The 19,184-nt window shown below is 41.5% G+C and overlaps 1 protein-coding gene and 1 long non-coding RNA gene across 2 annotated transcripts; both read right to left on the reverse strand.

Moving 5' to 3' along the window:
- Positions 1-1,144: 1,144 nt before the first annotated feature.
- LOC127349298 (MOB kinase activator-like 1A) lies at positions 1,145-3,278 on the reverse strand. The gene is made up of 7 exons (XM_051375043.2): positions 3,035-3,278; positions 2,887-2,938; positions 2,480-2,588; positions 2,302-2,395; positions 2,063-2,196; positions 1,778-1,941; positions 1,145-1,368 (listed from the first exon to the last, which is right to left on the reverse strand). Exons 1-7 carry the CDS (start codon positions 3,058-3,060, stop codon positions 1,294-1,296), a joined length of 654 nt encoding a protein of 217 aa, XP_051231003.1. The 5' UTR covers positions 3,061-3,278; the 3' UTR covers positions 1,145-1,293.
- A 2,597-nt stretch (positions 3,279-5,875) lies between these two features.
- LOC127349299 (uncharacterized) lies at positions 5,876-8,101 on the reverse strand. Its single transcript, XR_007880191.2, has 7 exons — positions 7,979-8,101; positions 7,770-7,877; positions 7,553-7,666; positions 7,272-7,361; positions 7,115-7,192; positions 6,680-6,749; positions 5,876-6,212 (listed from the first exon to the last, which is right to left on the reverse strand). It is a non-coding gene; the product is annotated as an uncharacterized lncRNA (long non-coding RNA).
- Between the last annotated feature and the right edge of the window lie 11,083 nt (positions 8,102-19,184).

Consider the following 19,184-nt stretch of genomic DNA (forward strand, 5'->3'; position numbering starts at 1 on the left):
AAAACCCATAGTTCCTTACAAACAACTATTGAAGTTCATAATGTTCTGCCATCTAGATTTTGGCAAATTTTCCACCCTTCACCTCAATCCATGTTGGCAGCACACTTCTCTAGCGTCATACTTGGTGGAGAATGTCCTTATCAACTTACTTGATGATATTGGACATGTGATACTTGGAGATTTGAAAATCTTCACATGGTTTAATTGGTAACATTAGTTCTTGAGTTGAAAGCTTCATTCTTCAACTAGTAAAATTGGCATGCGCCGTCCCGAAGCCTACTTTTTTGTACAAAGTTTGCATCTGTGATAACAAAACTTTGTTTATTCATGGATAAAATACTTTGTGTCACTGCTGGTTGAGACTTGGAGTTCTACAAGTGAAAGTCTAGAATTTCGAAGGCGAGAATTGCAAGCGGAAAGTTCAAATTGTGCGTTAAATGTTTTGAACAAGAAATGCGGGTTTAAGATATAAATTCTAGTAGTAAAAAATTGTCAATTCTTAGAGAATGAAACTTCCCATCCTAATGGTATCACAGAAGCACAATTTCATAAAAAATATCGGTTTTCGTTAAACTCAAGTTTCAAGAACCAATTGATATGTAAGCTTATGGTTTAAAAGACCCAATTTATTTATGCCCACAAACCTTTCCTTAGGTTGTTCGGTAAGTAAATACATTGCTAGTGTATTTCAGTTAAATACATTAGTCTAGAGTGAAAAAAAAACACTAAAAAATACTAGAAATGCAATTCCGCCCCCAATAGCTTATGCTCTCGCATGCAGAAAAATAATTTTGTGGGTGTCAAATTTTTTTTTTACATGTATATGCTCGTGTCAGATGATTGTGTCGAAATTTTTATGGAGAAAACATGAATATTGTGACATGTGGAAAATGACAAGTTGAGTGCCAAAAATTGTTGCTTGTTTAGAGCACCAAACTTTCTCTTTTTTTTTACCGGGAAAACATACATATTTCTTTTTTACATGACAATTCTGCACAAACACGAGCCATATTAGCGAAAACAAGTCCACAAAATTTAGACTTTTTATGTTTTATGTTTTATGTTATGTTTTAAAAAAATTAATGTTCTTTCAGCCGCATATGCTCATGGGAACCAAAACTCCATGCCCATAAAATACATCAAATAACCAACAATAGCCTCATCTAGGCCCCAAGCAGTTTATTCTTGATACAAAAACATAGTTGCATCTCTCAATTTTATGGAGAAGACATGGAACATACATTCAAAATACACCTTATTTGCTAGAGTGGTATCATTCTCCTTGATATCAGTTTAGCTAACTGTCACGATGGATTCAATTAGATCAATAAGTGGCGCGAGCTCAGCCTTGTCGATCAATTTGAACTCCTACACAAGAAACATAAAAATTATTTTGAACTTCAGGAACTACCATATACATTCAGTTAACACTAGTAAAAAATAAACACATTGTCAAATTATCACAAAGTGTGCATGTTTCAAATATTCATGGTGATATGCAGTCAGTTTAAATTGAACAAACTAGATCTATTGGGAATCTATGTCCATCTTCATACCATACATGAGAATTAATAATAATCCTGTTTTCACTCCCCTTTTCGAGTTTTAGGATGCGACAAAAAAAAGTTATGGTCAACAATAGCAATTGGCTAAGTTGCAAATTGGTACAATATTATATTATATTCCCTACCAAATAGAATTATCATAAGATGATGCATACTAACGTGATTGCTAAGGTGGAATGTATAAGGACGGCGCAAGGCGTGAGGCAACTTACCCATGTGAACAATGTAAAATGCTTGAAGCAGGTGTTAAGATGGGCTTCTTCTTTGAGGCTCACAATCTTTTGAAAATGTGTGTGATAAATATGAGCATAAACACGGAAAAGTCGCTTAAATATTGTCTTCACAACTTCCCGAAAATTTGGTGGGAAAGGGGTTCCTGCACAAATATTTAATGCAATGACTCAGACCAACACTGTACCACACCGAAGTCCTAGTAGAAACTTTTCAAAATGAATGCAAATTTTAAACTATGCAGTGTCGTATGAGATATTAAGTACCAAGTTTCTGGGGGAAAAGTGACTCATCGTCGAGTTGGACCTCAATCCAGTCCATCAAATACTCCACATACTTTGGTGCCGAAACTTCGATTGGTTTCTTTATCTGCACTCCATCAGCCCATCTGTACTCAAATCTGAAATGTTTTGTTGTGTCCAATAAGAAATACTTTACAAACTATATATTGATACTATAACCAAAATTTCAAATCATGGCTGTTCTAAAGAAGAATACACCTTACTTGGATCCGGCTGTCATAGTAGGACATGTAGCAGGTGTACAGAACTCTATTAGAGTGCCATATAAGATGTTGACCTGATTGAAGAAGTCAACAGCTGTGGACAAAAAAATGTGTACAGTACATGATAAGGTTTCAGTGTACGATTTTTCCGTACCAAAGATATCGAAAAAAAGCTTACTGTTAACAGCTAGCCATTCGTTGAGTTCCTCCCCCGGAGGCAGTCGAACTGCATCTCTCAAATTACCACTTCCTAAGGTTGCATCAATATGCTTTTTCAGCTGTACACCCTACATCACACATACCAGAAAATAACAAATAAAAGTACGCCCTTAGTCCCCACAAATTTAACTGGAAAAACTACTTATCTGCAAGTTGATCCAGATATTTTACCAATACAATGTCCTCATTTACATTTGCATACTAATTTATAATTCTTAAATTAATTAAACCATTTCTATTATCCTTTACTAGATTAAAAAAAATTGTTTGAGATGTTGAATCCTGTTTTTCTCACCTGATGGGATGCTGCAAGCATGAAGAGAAGACAAGGAGAAGAGATTAATCCTTACTTGGTAAATTACCTACCTTATTACTAGATGGTGCATTTTTCTTCGGCCGAAATGTCCTCTGGTTCTTGCTGCCATCAACCCACGAGAAAGAGAGATTAATCAGGAATGTACTATGCAGGATACTGAGCCAACCATGAAAAAATACTTAACATAGAAAATCGTACTTGCTTCCAAGGCCGAAGAGACTCATCGTTTCCTTCCACCAAATTGATCAAGAAACAGGGATTCTAACTCCTTCGACGGAGGAATAAAGGGACTGGGTGCAGAAGATGTTGGCGTCAATCTCTTATGCTTTGAAGATTGCAATGGCTGAAAAATGGAAGACAGAGGATTGTAGTTCTGAAGATTTTTTCCTCTGTCTCTTTGTTTTGCTGCCCATCTTTGGGACCATCGTGCTTGAGTTTCTGCATGTGTTTTTCTCTATTTTTAGCTGTTGAGATGGTGGTGGTGGTATTTTTAGTAGAGTTTGACGGTGTCTTCACTCTTCAGGTGGGCAAGGTTAATCCCAACCTCTTCTCCTCCTTTGGCCAGCCTGTGTAGTACTACCTCTTATTTAAAGGCCGCAGCTTATGCTGCGCGCTTCTGGGTGCTAAGGAAAAATTGGCAATGTTCCTGAAACTGTATGATCCCTTGTTGTGTCTGACGTTTGTTGGGTGTGTAGGTTAGGTTTCAGTCAAGATGTTTGAAACAAGGTAGTTTGGAACTGTTTAACTGAAGCTTGAGTGGGATGTTTCACCCCTCAATGCGAACCTTTAATAATTTGTACTTCGCGGACCTATTGCTTTGCAGCTTAATGGAAGCTGGTGTCTTTTGCCCTTTATTCGAGAAAATAAATAAATAAACGAAAGCATATTGTGTTCAATGTAGTATTTTCATCTTGCGTGCAGCTCCCAGGCTCTCAGCGCGATTGGAGTCTGTCAATTGGACATAGGTACATTACACAAGCATGCTTTTGGATCAGTCAGTACGTGGTTTGTGGAAAGGGGCCGACACCTGCAACAAGTACCTGCAGCTAGCCTGTGTTTGTTTGTGTGCTGCAAGGCCTGCAGAGTACGGTGGAAAAGACGACGAGATTCCTGGGCCGTTGTGGGGAATTTCAGGCGAGGAACCTGCCGCAGCAAGCGTATAGTGGGGTAACTCCACGGACCGCAGGTCACGAGGCCTCTGTTCATGTTCCTCTGAGCCCTTCCTTCCGCACCCAGAATCTCAGAGCTTAATTCTTGGGAGATTTACTTGCAAGCGTCAGTTCACTGCAAGTCTGCAAGGTACATGCTAACATTAATCCGTTCAACTGACATCTGCAAACGTCACACATTGTTGCGTTCTCTCAAAAGACACATTAACTGATTGATTTTAAGCTAACCCCATTTCCATTCAGTACAGACTATTGTTTTTTGGGGAACATTACAGACCAATTATGATATCGCTCTCACATGGAGCCAAATGTCACTTGAATTCAGTCATTTTGTCTTGAATGATCCATGTCGACCGGCTTGCCGTCCCATCTCGTTAGCACGGCGCCATCGATGATCAATATGGTTTAAGTCGGTGTGTTCGCGTCAGTTCCGTCACAGCTCTTGAGTCTTGCACATACGTACGTGCGTGGCGCGTCGATGATCAATGCCAGCACCTCTGCTCTGAGAACTACTACATGAAAAATCATACTGCGTGTTCGTCAGAACTGCTACACTATGCTGGACAACCGTCGCCATAGTTAAGTAAACAACTAGCGTATGCGCCGCTGCCTGAGCTGGTGGCATGCTTCGCCTGAGAACTATCCCGCTATCCGCCAGGGCCGGTATAGTTTATCAATACTGTTTGCAGGTGTTTTTTTTTGGGCAGATTTGTCGGTAGAGGAGTATATGTTTGTTAAGAAAATCTCTTGTACATAGCCAGCACGCGCACGGCACACACGTTCAGCTGACTAACTAATCGGCCAACTCCTGTCAGATTCTAACGAAACATACACCGGATGTATAGGAGTCCTATGCATGCTTGGCTACGACGTCGTAACAAACTGAGTCCTTATCATCCCTTAATAATGGCAAAATTAGTTCCTAACAGTGTGAAACAGGAAGCTAACGGACGTGAAATCAGGGAGATATTCGGAACGATCAGATAAGAGAAATCTAACTGACCAAATCCTCGTATCTTTGTCTCAACCGTCAGATTTCACATGCATCTTATATAAATGGATCTCCACCTGTGCTCCAGAGATCATTCACAGCACGCAAAAACACAAGCAGAGAGAGCCATGGCGCCATCCAAGTTTCTCGCCATCGCCCTGATTGTCGCCATGTTGCAGCCTTCGGCTGCCGGCAGGGCCGAGAGCCCCCTACTTCCTCCACCTCGAGTCTTTCTGGCTTCTGGTCGCTACCCTGCTTACCGTTTATACCACGCATATTCTGTAGACCAGCAACACCACCGCCACCACCGCCATCTAAGCCGCAGCCCAAAGAACCCCAGGAAGGGAAATTCCTAACGGCCAATTTCCGTCGGGAATAACTGAAAATCCGTCAGGAATGCTTATTCGTGACGACCACCGTCAGGAATCAGCCGTCAGCAATAAGGTGTCAGGAAAGATGACTATTCCTGACGGTAACCGACGGGAAAGAATATTTCCTGACGTAGTTTCCTGACGGCCCACGGGAGCCACGGAAGGAAAGGTTCCTGACGGCCGAACCGTCGCGAAAACCCGTCAGGGACAAGGGCCGTCAGGAATATACATCAAACCCTGACGCTCAAGCCGAACGCTCAGGAATGTATTGCCGTCAGGAAAAAGAGTTCCTGACACAGGCTCTCCATCAGGAAAGCACCTGCGTGGGTACTCCAGAACGAACGTCAGGGATCTGAGAAGGACGTCAGGGATGGGCATCAGCAGTGTTGCTGAAGCATTTCCCAAATAGAGCCGAAAATTCAGTTGAAAAAAAAATAAAAATTGACAGTAATATATAAAATATATCTGTGCATTATCAAAACAGCACACATCAGATTGACAAATCATGTTCAATACCTTTTTCGCATTGAACAAATCACACAGTGATCCATAATGACACGTACTGTATGCATAACAGCCACTTGTTTTGGCAACTAGAGGAGATAAAGCAAATGTAGAAACACCCAAGTTCATAACTGCTCACAAAGGAAAGTCAAACTCAAGCATGGTAGCTACATGCGTACCAGCTATATTCATGCTTATTATTCATCTAAGATAGGTGACTCCTCCCATGCTCGAGCTGTATGAATCTAGACTGATGGGGGAGTATCACTTTGCTCTTCGGCACGAGATGATGCCATAAATGGAGTGCCACCATTTTCTGTAGATGGGGAAGATTGATTCACCTACAAAAACCACATGAAGAAACATTATTTTAAATTGTGCTAGTACAACTACAATTCTGTAACTTTGAAGTAGGCATATCCCTTGCATACATATAGGTACTAGATGGTATGCTGTATGCATGCGACATGTACTACGTAGCAGTAGTACTAATAGAATAAATAACTATAACTTAAGCAGCATTGGCTTTCTAGTGCAATGACAAAGATAATACAGTCAAGCATCGGTCTTTCGGCAGTACTAGATGGTTCGCATGTATATTATTCACGGAACTAATGAAAAGATGGATAGTATAGCTCCACCTCACAGAAAGAAATAAGGAACAGCACCAGCTCTACCAATCAATTGTTTTTACACAATTCCTTTTAGGGGATAGTACAAAAGTAGATATCATTACCCAAAGAACTTGCTTCAGGTTGCTTAAAAATAAATAAACACAATGCTCATACTATTGGTTTTTAGTACTTACATGAACACTGTCTTCCATCCAGTCGCCTTGAAGGTCTTCGGACAGGAAGTCCAGCATTGGTATAAAAAAACTGTTGTGTTCAAGTATTAGTTCAGGTTTGGGCAAATGAGAATTCGCAATATATGCATATCACAGAACTTACTCTTGGTACCAAATGGAGTTTGCTGGTTTTATGTTTGCTTCTATTAGCAGCAACAACAACTTGTGACTTCCTGAACACGCCATCACCTATCGGAAGCCATCCATGAAGCATGCCACCACCGGTGGAGTACATGCAGTACCGCAGGATCAAGATCACGCTCCTTCCAATCTTCTGGATATGCACTTTTAAGACCCTTCTCGTAGTCATCCTTGCAACATGATAAACAGCATATAACATTTCAGATTACTACAGATAGTCCAGTTGAAGAAAGAGAAAAGTTCGCAGCAACTTACAATGCGTTGTTTAACTCCTACTTTCATGCACTTGTAAGTGCTCATGGTTGTTTCTTGTTCAAGCACAAATGTCTTTTCCTGCATATCAAACCATGAAGTTTTATCACGCTGTCACAGCTAGAACTACAAAAAACACATGAAACAGAGTGTGACTCACAATGTACTCTTTGGTGGAAATGAAATTTCGAGATCCACATCTATTTTGTGCAACATCATCTAGTGATGAGAGTTTGCCAAGCCCATGAGTCTGTATAAGCAATCCATGTACTGAAATAAAAACTGAGGATTTGTTCTCTGTGCTGAAATGAAAACTGCAAATGAAAACTGAGGATTTGTTCTATCTACTGAAATGAAAACTGAGGATTTGTTCTCTGTACTGAAATAAAAACTTTTCAAAAATTGAGGATTTGTTCTCTGTAGCGAGAGTCACTCGCTCACCAGGTCAGCCACCCTGGCCGTGTGTTCATCCTTCCGTGGTTATTGATGTCCAGTATGGCGTGCCCGAAGCTCGTCTCCCTAAACGCCGAGTAGCTTGGTTGCAGCTCCGACATGCTGCACCATTCCACAAACAACGCGACAGATGCATTGTTAACCAGAAATCAGTCAGAGGATGTAACTCCTGTGAGTAGATGGGTGCAGAAACCGTTGATCTTACTTGGTGGCCAGCCCCATCCCCAATGGTTATGTAGACCGGCGAAGACTAGTCTGGGACAGGGGAGCACAAGCCATTTACAATGTTGTATGCGACATTTGATATCCTATGCTGCAATCAGAGAAGAAGGTTCTGCGTCAGGAGTTCAGGACTGAGCTATTATTCTAAGCAGGAGAGTAAACCACATTGAACTGATTATTTAGTCCACTTACTGTCCATTCGTAGGCATGGACATGCCCTGCAAACACAACATCAACTTTGTACTTCACGAACCATGGCTCGTACATCAACCTTAGGCTTTCACCTTCCATGTAGTGGTAGTTGTAGCTGTTGTACCATGGAGCATGCATCAGAATGATCAACCATGGTGTTTCGCTCCTGTTTACCTTGGGGAACTCATCTTCAAGCCACCTGTACCGAGGAGTATATTTTCCTGGCAAATAATTAGCAAACCCTGTCAAGTTACCTTCAATTTTGGTACTGGCTATCAGCAAATATGCCACAGAGAAGTAGCCTATCATAGGGTTTAACCGAATCCCAGTGTGAAATATTTGCTTGTTAAAATTTCGAACTATATATTCTTTACAGTAACATGAATTGTGAGATAAACAAATATAAGAAATAGTGAAATAGTGAAATGCAAATGAGTTCAAACATTCATGTTACTGTCAACAGAAATCTTCAGTATAACCAGATCTGGAAAGTTGAGCCACTCAGTAGGCATATTTTAGCATACTCGAGGATTCAGCTAACCAATATTTTGCAAGTTATTCTTGACTATGCTCTGATAACCAATGATATTGACTTTCCTCTAAATAAACAATGACTTACAAGTTAACTACTCAACACAACTACCTCACCAGCACAACTAATGAATTACGACCTATAATCATCTGCAGATTGCCATTCATGGCCACTGACTTGAATTCTTCAGGGTGCTATTGTTGTAACTTATACATGGAACGGATCTGGAGGTAAAGGTGATCCCAGTTTCCCTATTTACATTCAGTTACATCTACCAAAAGACGCCTATTTTAGCGTACATACATGCCGAACTGCCCAGTTTGCTGCTTGAGTTTATAGTCAGTATGTCGTACCTGAAGCAGGAAAGAAGAGATGGTGTACGGACAAGCAGGAGGGGAGGGGGTTGTGTTGTTTGCAGTGACGACCGGAGTAGATCGATTGGTCAGCGGCTGAACTGAAATCAGGAAAACAAATCTGAGATATAGAGAAGAGATTGAGAGCAGAGAAGATCAGATAATTACCTAAAGGGGCGATGTAGAGCAGATCGAGGGTAGCCGGAGAGGATGCGGTAGCAGGTGGTTCGCTGAAAATTAGACGGTCGCGCGGGGTTGCGGCTTTCCGGAGGAGGGCCTGGCGGCAGATGAGGGCCCGGCGGGCTGGAGAGGGGAGCTTCTAGACGGACGACGGTGCGGCGTCGACGCAGTTCGCCATGGACGGGGCGGCGGCAAAGCTGGATTGTGAGGGGAGTGGACAGTTCGAGGAACTAGGAATTGACTAAGCTGAAGGTTCATTCGTGACGCTGGACTCGGTCCACGTCGCGAGAGCCCACTCTTTGGCGCGAAGGACCCAATATTTTCATCAGATCCGCGCGCACAATGGTCCGCGGGCAGCCAAATATCAGTCGCGACGGACTGGAACCCGCTCGACACGAAAGAAACTTGCGTTCGCGACGGAAAGAGACACTCCTGAGGCCTTGTTTACTTCCAGAGTATTTATGGGGATGAGAGGGGATTATTTCGTATCCCGGAAAATTCCCACTAGTCCGTTTACTTCTCCGGTTTTGAACGACATAATCCCGAGATATCCCCTCCCATCTCCTTCCATCCCCACATTTTTTGCCTAAATCAAAAACTCTCCATCATACTATTGTATTTTTGGGGAGGGGTATTTGAGGGGATTGGGTGAACACCAAATCCCCTCCCATCCCCATACCCTTTGGGAAGAAAAATACGAGAGAAGTAAACAAGGCCTGAAGGTTACCGGCCCAGACGTCGCGAATGTTTTCAGCTTTCGCGTCAGTTACACGTCCACGTCGGGAACCGCTCGCTCTCGTGACGGATCGTTCGGGGCCGTCAAGAACGTACCCGGACGTCAGGATTTTCCTCGTTTGGGGTAGCGTCTCAGGTCACTCTTCAATGATGCGCCCGTCTGCCTCGGCGCGGCATAAGGTTGGAGTCGAGGCGCGGCACAAGGTTGGAGTCAAGGCCACGATCGATCACCTGCCAAACCGTAGGGCAGGGGAGAGTGCAGTGTGAGTATAGCTCAGGCATGGCCGCCGCAAGGGGCCTCTCTGGGAGCCAGGATCATAGTTTTAAAAAATGGACTAGATCGGTGGTTCAACCAGAAAAACCGGAACCAGAGCCCTGGCCGGTCTGTTAATTGCATAGGATCGCCCCCACCTGCGACCCGGGAAAAACCATCCGAACCGGTTGGTTTTTACTAGAACCGACGAACCGGGTGGTTTGGTCTGAGTGTTAACCACTATCTCACTCAGATCTGTAAAGCAACGAGAACTGTATCTGAATTACAATTGAAGAGGAGGAATTCGAATCCGAGGAGGAGGAAGGAGAAAGTCAGGCCATGCCAGGCCAGGCCGAAGCCAACTACACAATCACCACCGATCCCGGGGCTCTCTTGTTGGAGATATGCCCAAGAGGCAATAATAAAATGGTTATTATAATATATCTTTAAATTTATGATAATGTTTACATATCATGCTATAATTGTATTAACCGAAACATTGATACATGTGTGTTATGTGAACAACAAGGAGTCCCTAGTAAGCCTCTTGTATAACTAGCTTGTTGATTAATAGATGATCATGGTTTCGTGACCATGAACATTGGATGTTATTAATAACAAGGTTATGTCATTATATGAATGATGTAATGGACACACCCAATTAAGCGTAGCATAAGATCACGTCATTAAGTTATTTGCTATAAGCTTTCGATACATAGTTACCTAGTCCTTTCGACCATGAGATCATGTAAATCACTTATACCGGAAAGGTACTTTGATTACATCAAACGCCACTGCGTAAATGGGTGGTTATAAAGGTGAGATTAAGTATCCGGAAAGTATGAGTTGAGGCATATGGATCAACAGTGGGATTTGTCCATCCCGATGACGGATAGATATACTCTGGGCCCTCTCGGTGGAATGTCGTCTAATGTCTTGCAAGCATATGAATAAGTTCATAAGAGACCACATACCACGGTACGAGTAAAGAGTACTTGTCAGGAGACGAGGTTGAACAAGGTATAGAGTGATACCGATGATCAAACCTCGGACAAGTAAAATATCGCGTGACAAAGGGAATTGGTATTGTATGTGAATGGTTCATTCGATCACTAAGTCATCGTTGAATATGTGGGAACCATTATGGATCTCCAGATCCCGCTATTTGTTATTGGTCGTAGAGAAGTCTCAACCATGTCTACATAGTTCGCGAAGCGTAGGGTGACACACTTAAGGTTTGATGTCGTTTAAGTAGATATGGAATATGGAATGGAGTTCGAAGTTTTGTTCGGAGTCTCGGATGGGATCCAGGACATCACGAGGAGTTCCGGAATGGTCCGGAGAATAATATTCATATATAGGAAGTCATATTCCAAGTTTGGAAATGATCCGGTGCATTTATGGCAGGTTCTAGAAGGTTCTAGAAAAGTTCGGAAGAAAGGCACTATGGAAGGTGGAGTCCCGGAGGGACTCCACTAGCATGGCCGGCCAAACCCTAAGGGGGAGGAGTCCCAGGTGGGCTCCACCTTGGTGGCCGGCCAGCCCCACCTCAAGGAAAGGTGGGAGTCCCACCTTGAGTAGGACTCCCCCCTTGAGTAGGTTTCCCACCTTTGGGAAGTTTTGGTGTTGTGGTCTTATTCGAAGACTTGGACTACAACTCTTGGGGCTTCCACCTATATAATGAGGGACAAGGGGAGGGTGGCCGGCCACTCAAGCCTCCACCATGGCCGCACCCCCTCAAGGCTACCCTAGCCGGCGCCCCTCTCCCCAAATCCTAGCACCCCTCCTCCACATACAACTCCCGCATATGCTTAGCGAAGCTCCGCCGGAGTTCTCCATCGACACCGTCACCACGCCGTCGTGCTGTCGGGATTCCAAGGAGGATCTACTACTTCCGCTGCCCGCTGGAACGGGGAGAAGGACGTCGTCTTCATCAACACCGAACGTGTGACCGAGTACGGAGGTGCTGCCCGATCGTGGCACCGTGATCAAGATCTTCTACGCGCTTTTGCAAGCGGTAAGTGATCGTCTACCGCAGCAATAAGAGCCTAATCTTATAGGCTTTGGAAATCTTCAAGGGTGAGTCTCGATCATCCCCTCGTTGCTCCCGTCTTCTAGATTGCATCTTGGCTTGGATTGCGTTCTCGCGGTAGGAAATTTTTTGTTTTTTATGCAACGAATCCCATCAGTGGTATCAGAGCCTTGTCTATGCATAGATGGTTGTACGAGTAGAACACAATGGTTTTGTGGGCGTTGATGCTCTTGTTGTCTTTAGTTTGAGTACTTTGCATCTTTGTGGCATAGTGGGATGAAGCGGCTCGGACTAACTTTACATGACCGCGTTCATGAGACTTGTTCCTCGTTCGACATGCAACTTGTATTGCATAAGAGGCTTTGCGGGTGTCTGTCTCTCCTACTATAGTGAAGATTCAATTTACTCTTCTATTGGCAACACTAGTATCACCGTTGTGGTTCATGTTCGTAGGTAGATCAGATCTTACTCGAAAACCCTAAACCACGTAAAATATGCAAACCAAATTAGAGACGCCTAACTTGTTTTTGCAGGGTTTGGTGATGTGATATGGCCATAATGCGATGATGAATATGTATGAGATGATCATTATTGTATTGTGGCAACCGGCAGAAGCCTTATGGTTGTCTTTAAATTTCATGTTGAGTAGTATTTCAAAGTAGTTGTAATAACTGCTACATGAGGTGAACAACCATGAAGACGGCGCCATGGACCTTGACGCTACGCCGACGATGATGGAGATCATGCCCGTTGATGATGGAGATCATGTCCGTGCTTTGGAGATGAAGATCAAAGGCGCAAAGACAAAAGGGCCATATCATATCACATATGAACTGCATGTGATGTTAATCCTTTTGTGCATCTTATTTTGCTTAGAACGCGACGGTAGCATTATAAGATGATCCCTCACATTAATATCAAGATAATAAAGTGTTCTCCCCTCGTACACACCGTTGATATAGTTCGTCGTTTCGAAGCATCTCGTGATGATCGGATGTGATAGACTCAACGTTCACATACAACGAGTGTAAGCCATGTTGCACACGCGGAATACTTGGGTTTGCTTGACGAGCCTAGCATGTACAGACATGGCCTTGGAACAACGGAAACCGAAAGGTTGAACACGAGTCATATGGATGATATGATCAACATGTTGATGTTCACCATTGAAGCTACATCATCTCACGTGATGATCGGTTTTGATGTAGTGGATTTGGATCGTGTACCACTTAACAACTATGAGGGATGTTGTATTAAGTGGGAGTTCATTAGTAATTAGATTAAAACATGAACTAATTATCATGAACATAGTCTGAGTAGTATTTTGAATTAATTTTGTAGTATTGGCATCCGTTTACCACTATGCGCTAGTCTTGTAATTGAGATAGAAATTCTGTTAAAATCTGATAAGAAACTTTACGGATTGGTACCGTATTGTTAAAGAATCAAGAATTGATTAAGTCCTATTGCAAACTTTTAGTAAACCTCACATTGTTGAGCTATGGTTTCAATTAGTACCTAAAGTTATCTTGTCTCCATCAAACTTGAAGTTCAAATTTGTTTGAAAAGTAAGGAGCTGAAAATTTAGTTTTCAGAAATAATCAAGGTATGAGATATATGTGATATCTAAGACCTTATTGCAAGACGATAGAATATAATTTGGTGAGACTACATAAACTCATAAGTTTTATGGGAATGTATGAAGGTTGAAGACGCCAGGCGTCACAATCCTCCAACTATTAGGGCACTAACGATATTCGCATATCCATGAAGTTATCGTCCTTAGTATGCACCGTTGCTAAGACTCGTCGTATCGAAGCATCACGTGATGATCGGGTGTGATAGATTCTACGTGTGCATACAACGGGTGCAAGCCAGATTTGCACATACAAATACTAAGGTTAAACTTTATGAGCCTAGCATGTACAGACATGATCTCAGAAAGTCGTCATGAATTGATGGATAAAATTATGAGTGAAATTGTTCATCGTATTACAAAGTTACTAATAGTGAAATCTAGAACACTTGTCATATGATGATCAAACTAAGAACCTCAAGGTTATTGGTATTTGACCAACAAACCTAGAAGTTATTAAAGATGAAGTGTTTTCTGAGAATGAGGAAAGCTAAAAGAGAAACTACAAAAGATATTTCGGCAGAAAGAAAGAAAAGACTAGAAAGTCTAACTCAGGTGTATATAAATGATATACATGTTATGGATGTATTCCTTGTTTGGTCACACAATGAAATTCTTGGGTATTTGTACCATATTGGTTGGTATGAAGTGTCATACAAAACAACATAATACAAGAATACAATGGCCTAAGTGACTGACAAGGAATATGATATGAATGCACGTCTGGAACAAAATAAAGTGTTATTACGTTCATCGTTGGCATTCTATCTAACCCTTAGAATTTATAATAAAGAACTTAATAATTGTTATTTTGCTCTAGTCAAATGAAAACAATGAGTTGTTTAAATTATGACATTACTCCATGTACGATGGATAAGTTATTATAAATCTTAATGGTGAAACACACATACATAACACTGACGCTAAAATGCCATAAGGCAAATGATTTGAATTCCACTTATTTGTGGAACCGCCATTTAGGTCATGTTAGAAAGGAACGCATGAAGGAACTCCATGCAAATGGATTTTTGGAGTTATTTGATTTTTGAATCATTTGGCACTTGCAAATCTTTTCTAAAGAGAATGATTAAAATACCGTTCATAGGCCAAGAGTTGAACGGGCAACTAACTTAGTGGAAAAATACATGATGATGTATGTGGTTCACTGGACATAGTTGTGTGCGGGAGATTCTTCTAGTTCATGAAAACTTTCAACAATGAATTGAGTATATATGGATATATTCGATAAGGAAGAAGTTTGAAACATTTGAATGGATTCAAATAATTTTCAGCATGAAGTGGAAATCATCGTAATAGAAAAGTCAAATATCTATGATTGGATCATGGTGGAAATATTTGAATTACGAGTTTTAGCGAACATCTAAGAGAGTTATGAAATTGTTCTACAACTCACGTTTCTTGGAGTATCATAGTGATGATGAAGTATCCAAGAGATGTATCCAAACTTTGTTGGATTAATGATGAGATAAAATAAAATAAAGCCATTATATTTTTGTGGATTATGCTTTAGAGACTACCGCTTTTACACTGAATAGAGCATCATCATGATCCGTAGAAATGACACCATACGAGTTATGGAATGGGTATGAACCCTAATAGTCATTTCTTAAATTTTGGTATGCATAGCATAAGTAAATAAGTTTACAACCAAAATCGGATGAATGTCTTTGTTGGTTATCCCAGAGAATTGATTGGGAATTCTTCCCACTATGGAGACAAAGACAAAAGAGTTTGTCAATGTTTCTTATTTCCAAGAAATTGTTTCTAGCGAAGTTTTTTAGTGGGAGGACAATAGAAATTGATAAAGTTTATGAACCTGAGCATAATGATCAGAGTAGCGCAGCATCGGAATTGGTTCCGGAAGCGGCCACGACGATCATGGCTTCCATGACTACAAAGTGTTTTAGACATGGAGATCGAAGTACATATTGAACCTTGTAGGTATGGTTTACTTTGTGATCAAATAAATGATTTGTGGACAAAGGATTGATTTTGAACAATGATAAACCAACTACAAACAAAGAAGTTATGATGGGCCCTGACTCCGTTAAAATGGCTATACGCCATGAAATCCAAGATAGATAAATACTTTTTGAAAGTAAATAGATCTATAAAATTGATGGACTTGGATGAAATATCCTTGAAGAAGCTCGACTTGTCGAAAAGTTATTTACGACAAAGTTCAAAGAGTTGACTACGATAAGATTAGATCTTCCGTCGCAATGCTTATAGTCTATGTGGATTATTCTAGTAATCACTACATATTTCTTTTATGAGATATGCTAGTAGGATGGCAAAATACATTACTTATCAGACGTGTGTATTAAAAGTGTATACAAGATACAACCAATTGTTTTGCTAGTCCGTGGAATACTAAATAGGTATACAAACTTCAATTGGATGAAGTGAGTATCATGGAGTTGGAATCTTCACCAGATGAAATAGTCAAAGATTTTTTGATTTCATCAGAAACGATGAAGAGGCTTGCATTTGCAAGAAATTAAGTGGGAGCGCTGAGACATATTTATAATACTTTATGTAGATGACATATAGTTGGTTATAAATGATGTAATTATATACTTGATTAAAAAGGTTTCATTGAGAATTAATTTCAATGAAAGGATATTGACTGAAACAAATTTTGTGTCAAGATCTATGAAGATAGATTGAAACACATAAATAAGTTTAAGTCAAAGTACATAGGATGGATATTGAAGTAGTTCAATATAGAAATATTAAGAAAATGTTCTTGTCATGTGAAGGTTTAACAAGACTTGAGTGAATCTGACACTCAATAAGTAAAAACACATGAGTGATTATAGATCACGAATAATATGTACACAATCAGATGTCCTATGCTCTAAAAGTGTTATGAGCATGTACCAGAATGATTCATGTGATGATCATTGAAAAACAGTAAGAATATTCTTGAGTACTTAAGAAGAACCAAGTATATATATATAGTTTTGTATGGAGAAATGACAAACAAATCGCTGTAAGATGTTGCACCGATATTTGTTTTGTCACATATGAAAATAAAATTTCAATCTCAAATTAGACTAAGTGTTGTTTAAAAGGTAGCACAATGAGCTAGAAGTTGTCTATGCTAGATTTAGAAGAGTTCTAAATATTGTGACGGATTCTACAAAAGAGGGCAGAGTATGTCATTGTTTTGACAATGGCAAAGGATGTTAAGTCAAAAGGTTCTTTGAGAACTTGGTGTAGTTCCGATAGAGTCAGAACTTTGAAGCTATATTGTGTGTGACAATATTAGTGACATATTTCAGACCGCGGAATTAAGGTTCCACCAGAAGACCAAACATATTTAATGCCGACTCATTTGGAAATGAGTGATGCGTTGAGACGCAAATGAATTACAAAATACATACAGTTCTGAGCATGTCAGGTCCGTTGACTAAAACCTCTCCCGTGAGCAAAACATGATAAAGCACCGGAAGGCCAAGGTGTTATATCTCTACAAATGTAAACTAGATTATTGACTCTAGTGCAAGTGGGAGACTGTTGGAGATATGCCCAAGAGGCAATAATAAAAAGTTATTATAATATATCTTTAAGTTTATGATAATGTTTACATACCATGCTATAATTGTATTAACCGAAACATTGATACATGTGTGTTATGTGAACAACAAGGAGTCCCTAGTAAGCCTCTTGTATAACTAGCTTGTTGATTAATAGATGATCATGGTTTCGTGATCATGAACATTGGATGTTATTAATAACAAGGTTATGTCATTATATGAATGATGTAATGGACACACCCAATTAAGCGTAGCATAAGATCACGTCATTAAGTTATTTGCTATAAGCTTTCGATACATAGTTACCTAGTCCTTTCGACCATGAGATCATGTAAATCACTTATACCGGAAAGGTACTTTGATTACATCAAACGCCACTGCGTAAATGGGTGGTTATAAAGGTGGGATTAAGTATCCGGAAAGTATGAGTTGAGGCATATGGATCAACAGTGGGATTTGTCCATCCCGATGACGGATAGATATACTCTGGGCCCTCTCGGTGGAATGTCGTCTAATGTCTTGCAAGCATATGAATAAGTTCATAAGAGACCACATACCACGGTACGAGTAAAGAGCACTTGTCAGGAGACGAGGTTGAACAAGGTATAGAGTGATACCGATGATCAAACCTCGGACAAGTAAAATATCGCGTGACAAAGGGAATTGGTATCGTATGTGAATGGTTCATTCGATCACTAAGTCATCGTTGAATATGTGGTAACCATTATGGATCTCCAGATCCCGCTATTGGTTATTGGTCGGAGAGAAGTCTCAACCATGTCTACATAGTTCGCGAAGCGTAGGGTGACACACTTAAGGTTTGATGTCGTTTAAGTAGATATGGAATATGGAATGGAGTTCGAAGTTTTGTTCGGAGTCTCGGATGGGATCCAGGACATCACAAGGAGTTCCGGAATGGTCCGGAGAATAATATTCATATATAGGAAGTCATATTCCAAGTTTGGAAATGATCCGGTGCATTTATGGCAGGTTCTAGAAGGTTCTAGAAAAGTCCGGAAGAAAGGCACTATGGAAGGTGGAGTCCCGGAGGGACTCCACTAGCATGGCCGGCCAAACCCTAAGGGGGAGGAGTCCCAGGTGGGCTCCACCTTGGTGGCCGGCCAGCCCCACCTCAAGGAAAGGTGGGAGTCCCACCTTGAGTAGGACTCCCCCCTTGAGTAGGTTTCCCACCTTTGGGAAGTTTTGGTGTTGGGGTCTTATTCGAAGACTTGGACTACAACTCTTGGGGCTTCCACCTATATAATGAGGGACAAGGGGAGGGTGGCCGGCCACTCAAGCCTCCACCATGGCCGCACCCCCTCAAGGCACGCCCTAGCGGCGCCCCCCTCTCCCCAAATCCTAGCACCCCTCCTCCACATACAACTCCCGCATACGCTTAGCGAAGCTCCGCCGGAGTTCTCCATCGACACCGTCACCACGCCGTCGTGCTGTCGGGATTCCAAGGAGGATCTACTACTTCCGCTGCCCGCTGGAACGGGGAGAAGGACGTCGTCTTCATCAACACCGAACGTGTGACCGAGTACGGAGGTGCTGCCCGATCGTGGTACCGTGATCAAGATCTTCTACGCGCTTTTGCAAGCGGCAAGTGATCGTCTACCGCAGCAATAAGAGCCTAATCTTATAGGCTTTGGAAATCTTCAAGGGTGAGTCTCGATCATCCCCTCGTTGCTCCCGTCTTCTAGATTGCATCTTGGCTTGGATTGCGTTCTCGCGGTAGGAAATTTTTTGTTTTTTATGCAACGAATCCCATCATCTCTCTGTATCTTATACCCTGGGCCTACACGAATACAACTCAGCGGAAAACGTAGTCACGTGTCGGGTAGCGCTTGCTTTCCTTGCGTTGCCTTCTCTCTCGCTGTGCTTCTGCTTCTAGGCGACCATCATCAGTAGGATCGTTAACA

This window comes from Lolium perenne, chromosome 4 (assembly GCF_019359855.2).
Source record: "Lolium perenne isolate Kyuss_39 chromosome 4, Kyuss_2.0, whole genome shotgun sequence".
In the NCBI taxonomy this organism is placed as follows: domain Eukaryota; kingdom Viridiplantae; phylum Streptophyta; class Magnoliopsida; order Poales; family Poaceae; genus Lolium; species Lolium perenne.

What these genes read in the sequence shown, in the direction of transcription:
- LOC127349298 (XM_051375043.2), bottom strand. Translation starts at nt 3,060, where the DNA reads ATGAGTCTCTTCGGCCTTGGAAGCAA. An exon ending in CGAATGGCTAGCTGTTAACA is followed by an intron (nt 2,396 to 2,479) that starts GTAAGCTTTTTT and finishes TTTTGTCCACAG; the next exon opens with CTGTTGACTTCTTCAATCAG. An exon ending in ACTTTTCCCCCAGAAACTTG is followed by an intron (nt 1,942 to 2,062) that starts GTACTTAATATC and finishes ATATTTGTGCAG; the next exon opens with GAACCCCTTTCCCACCAAAT.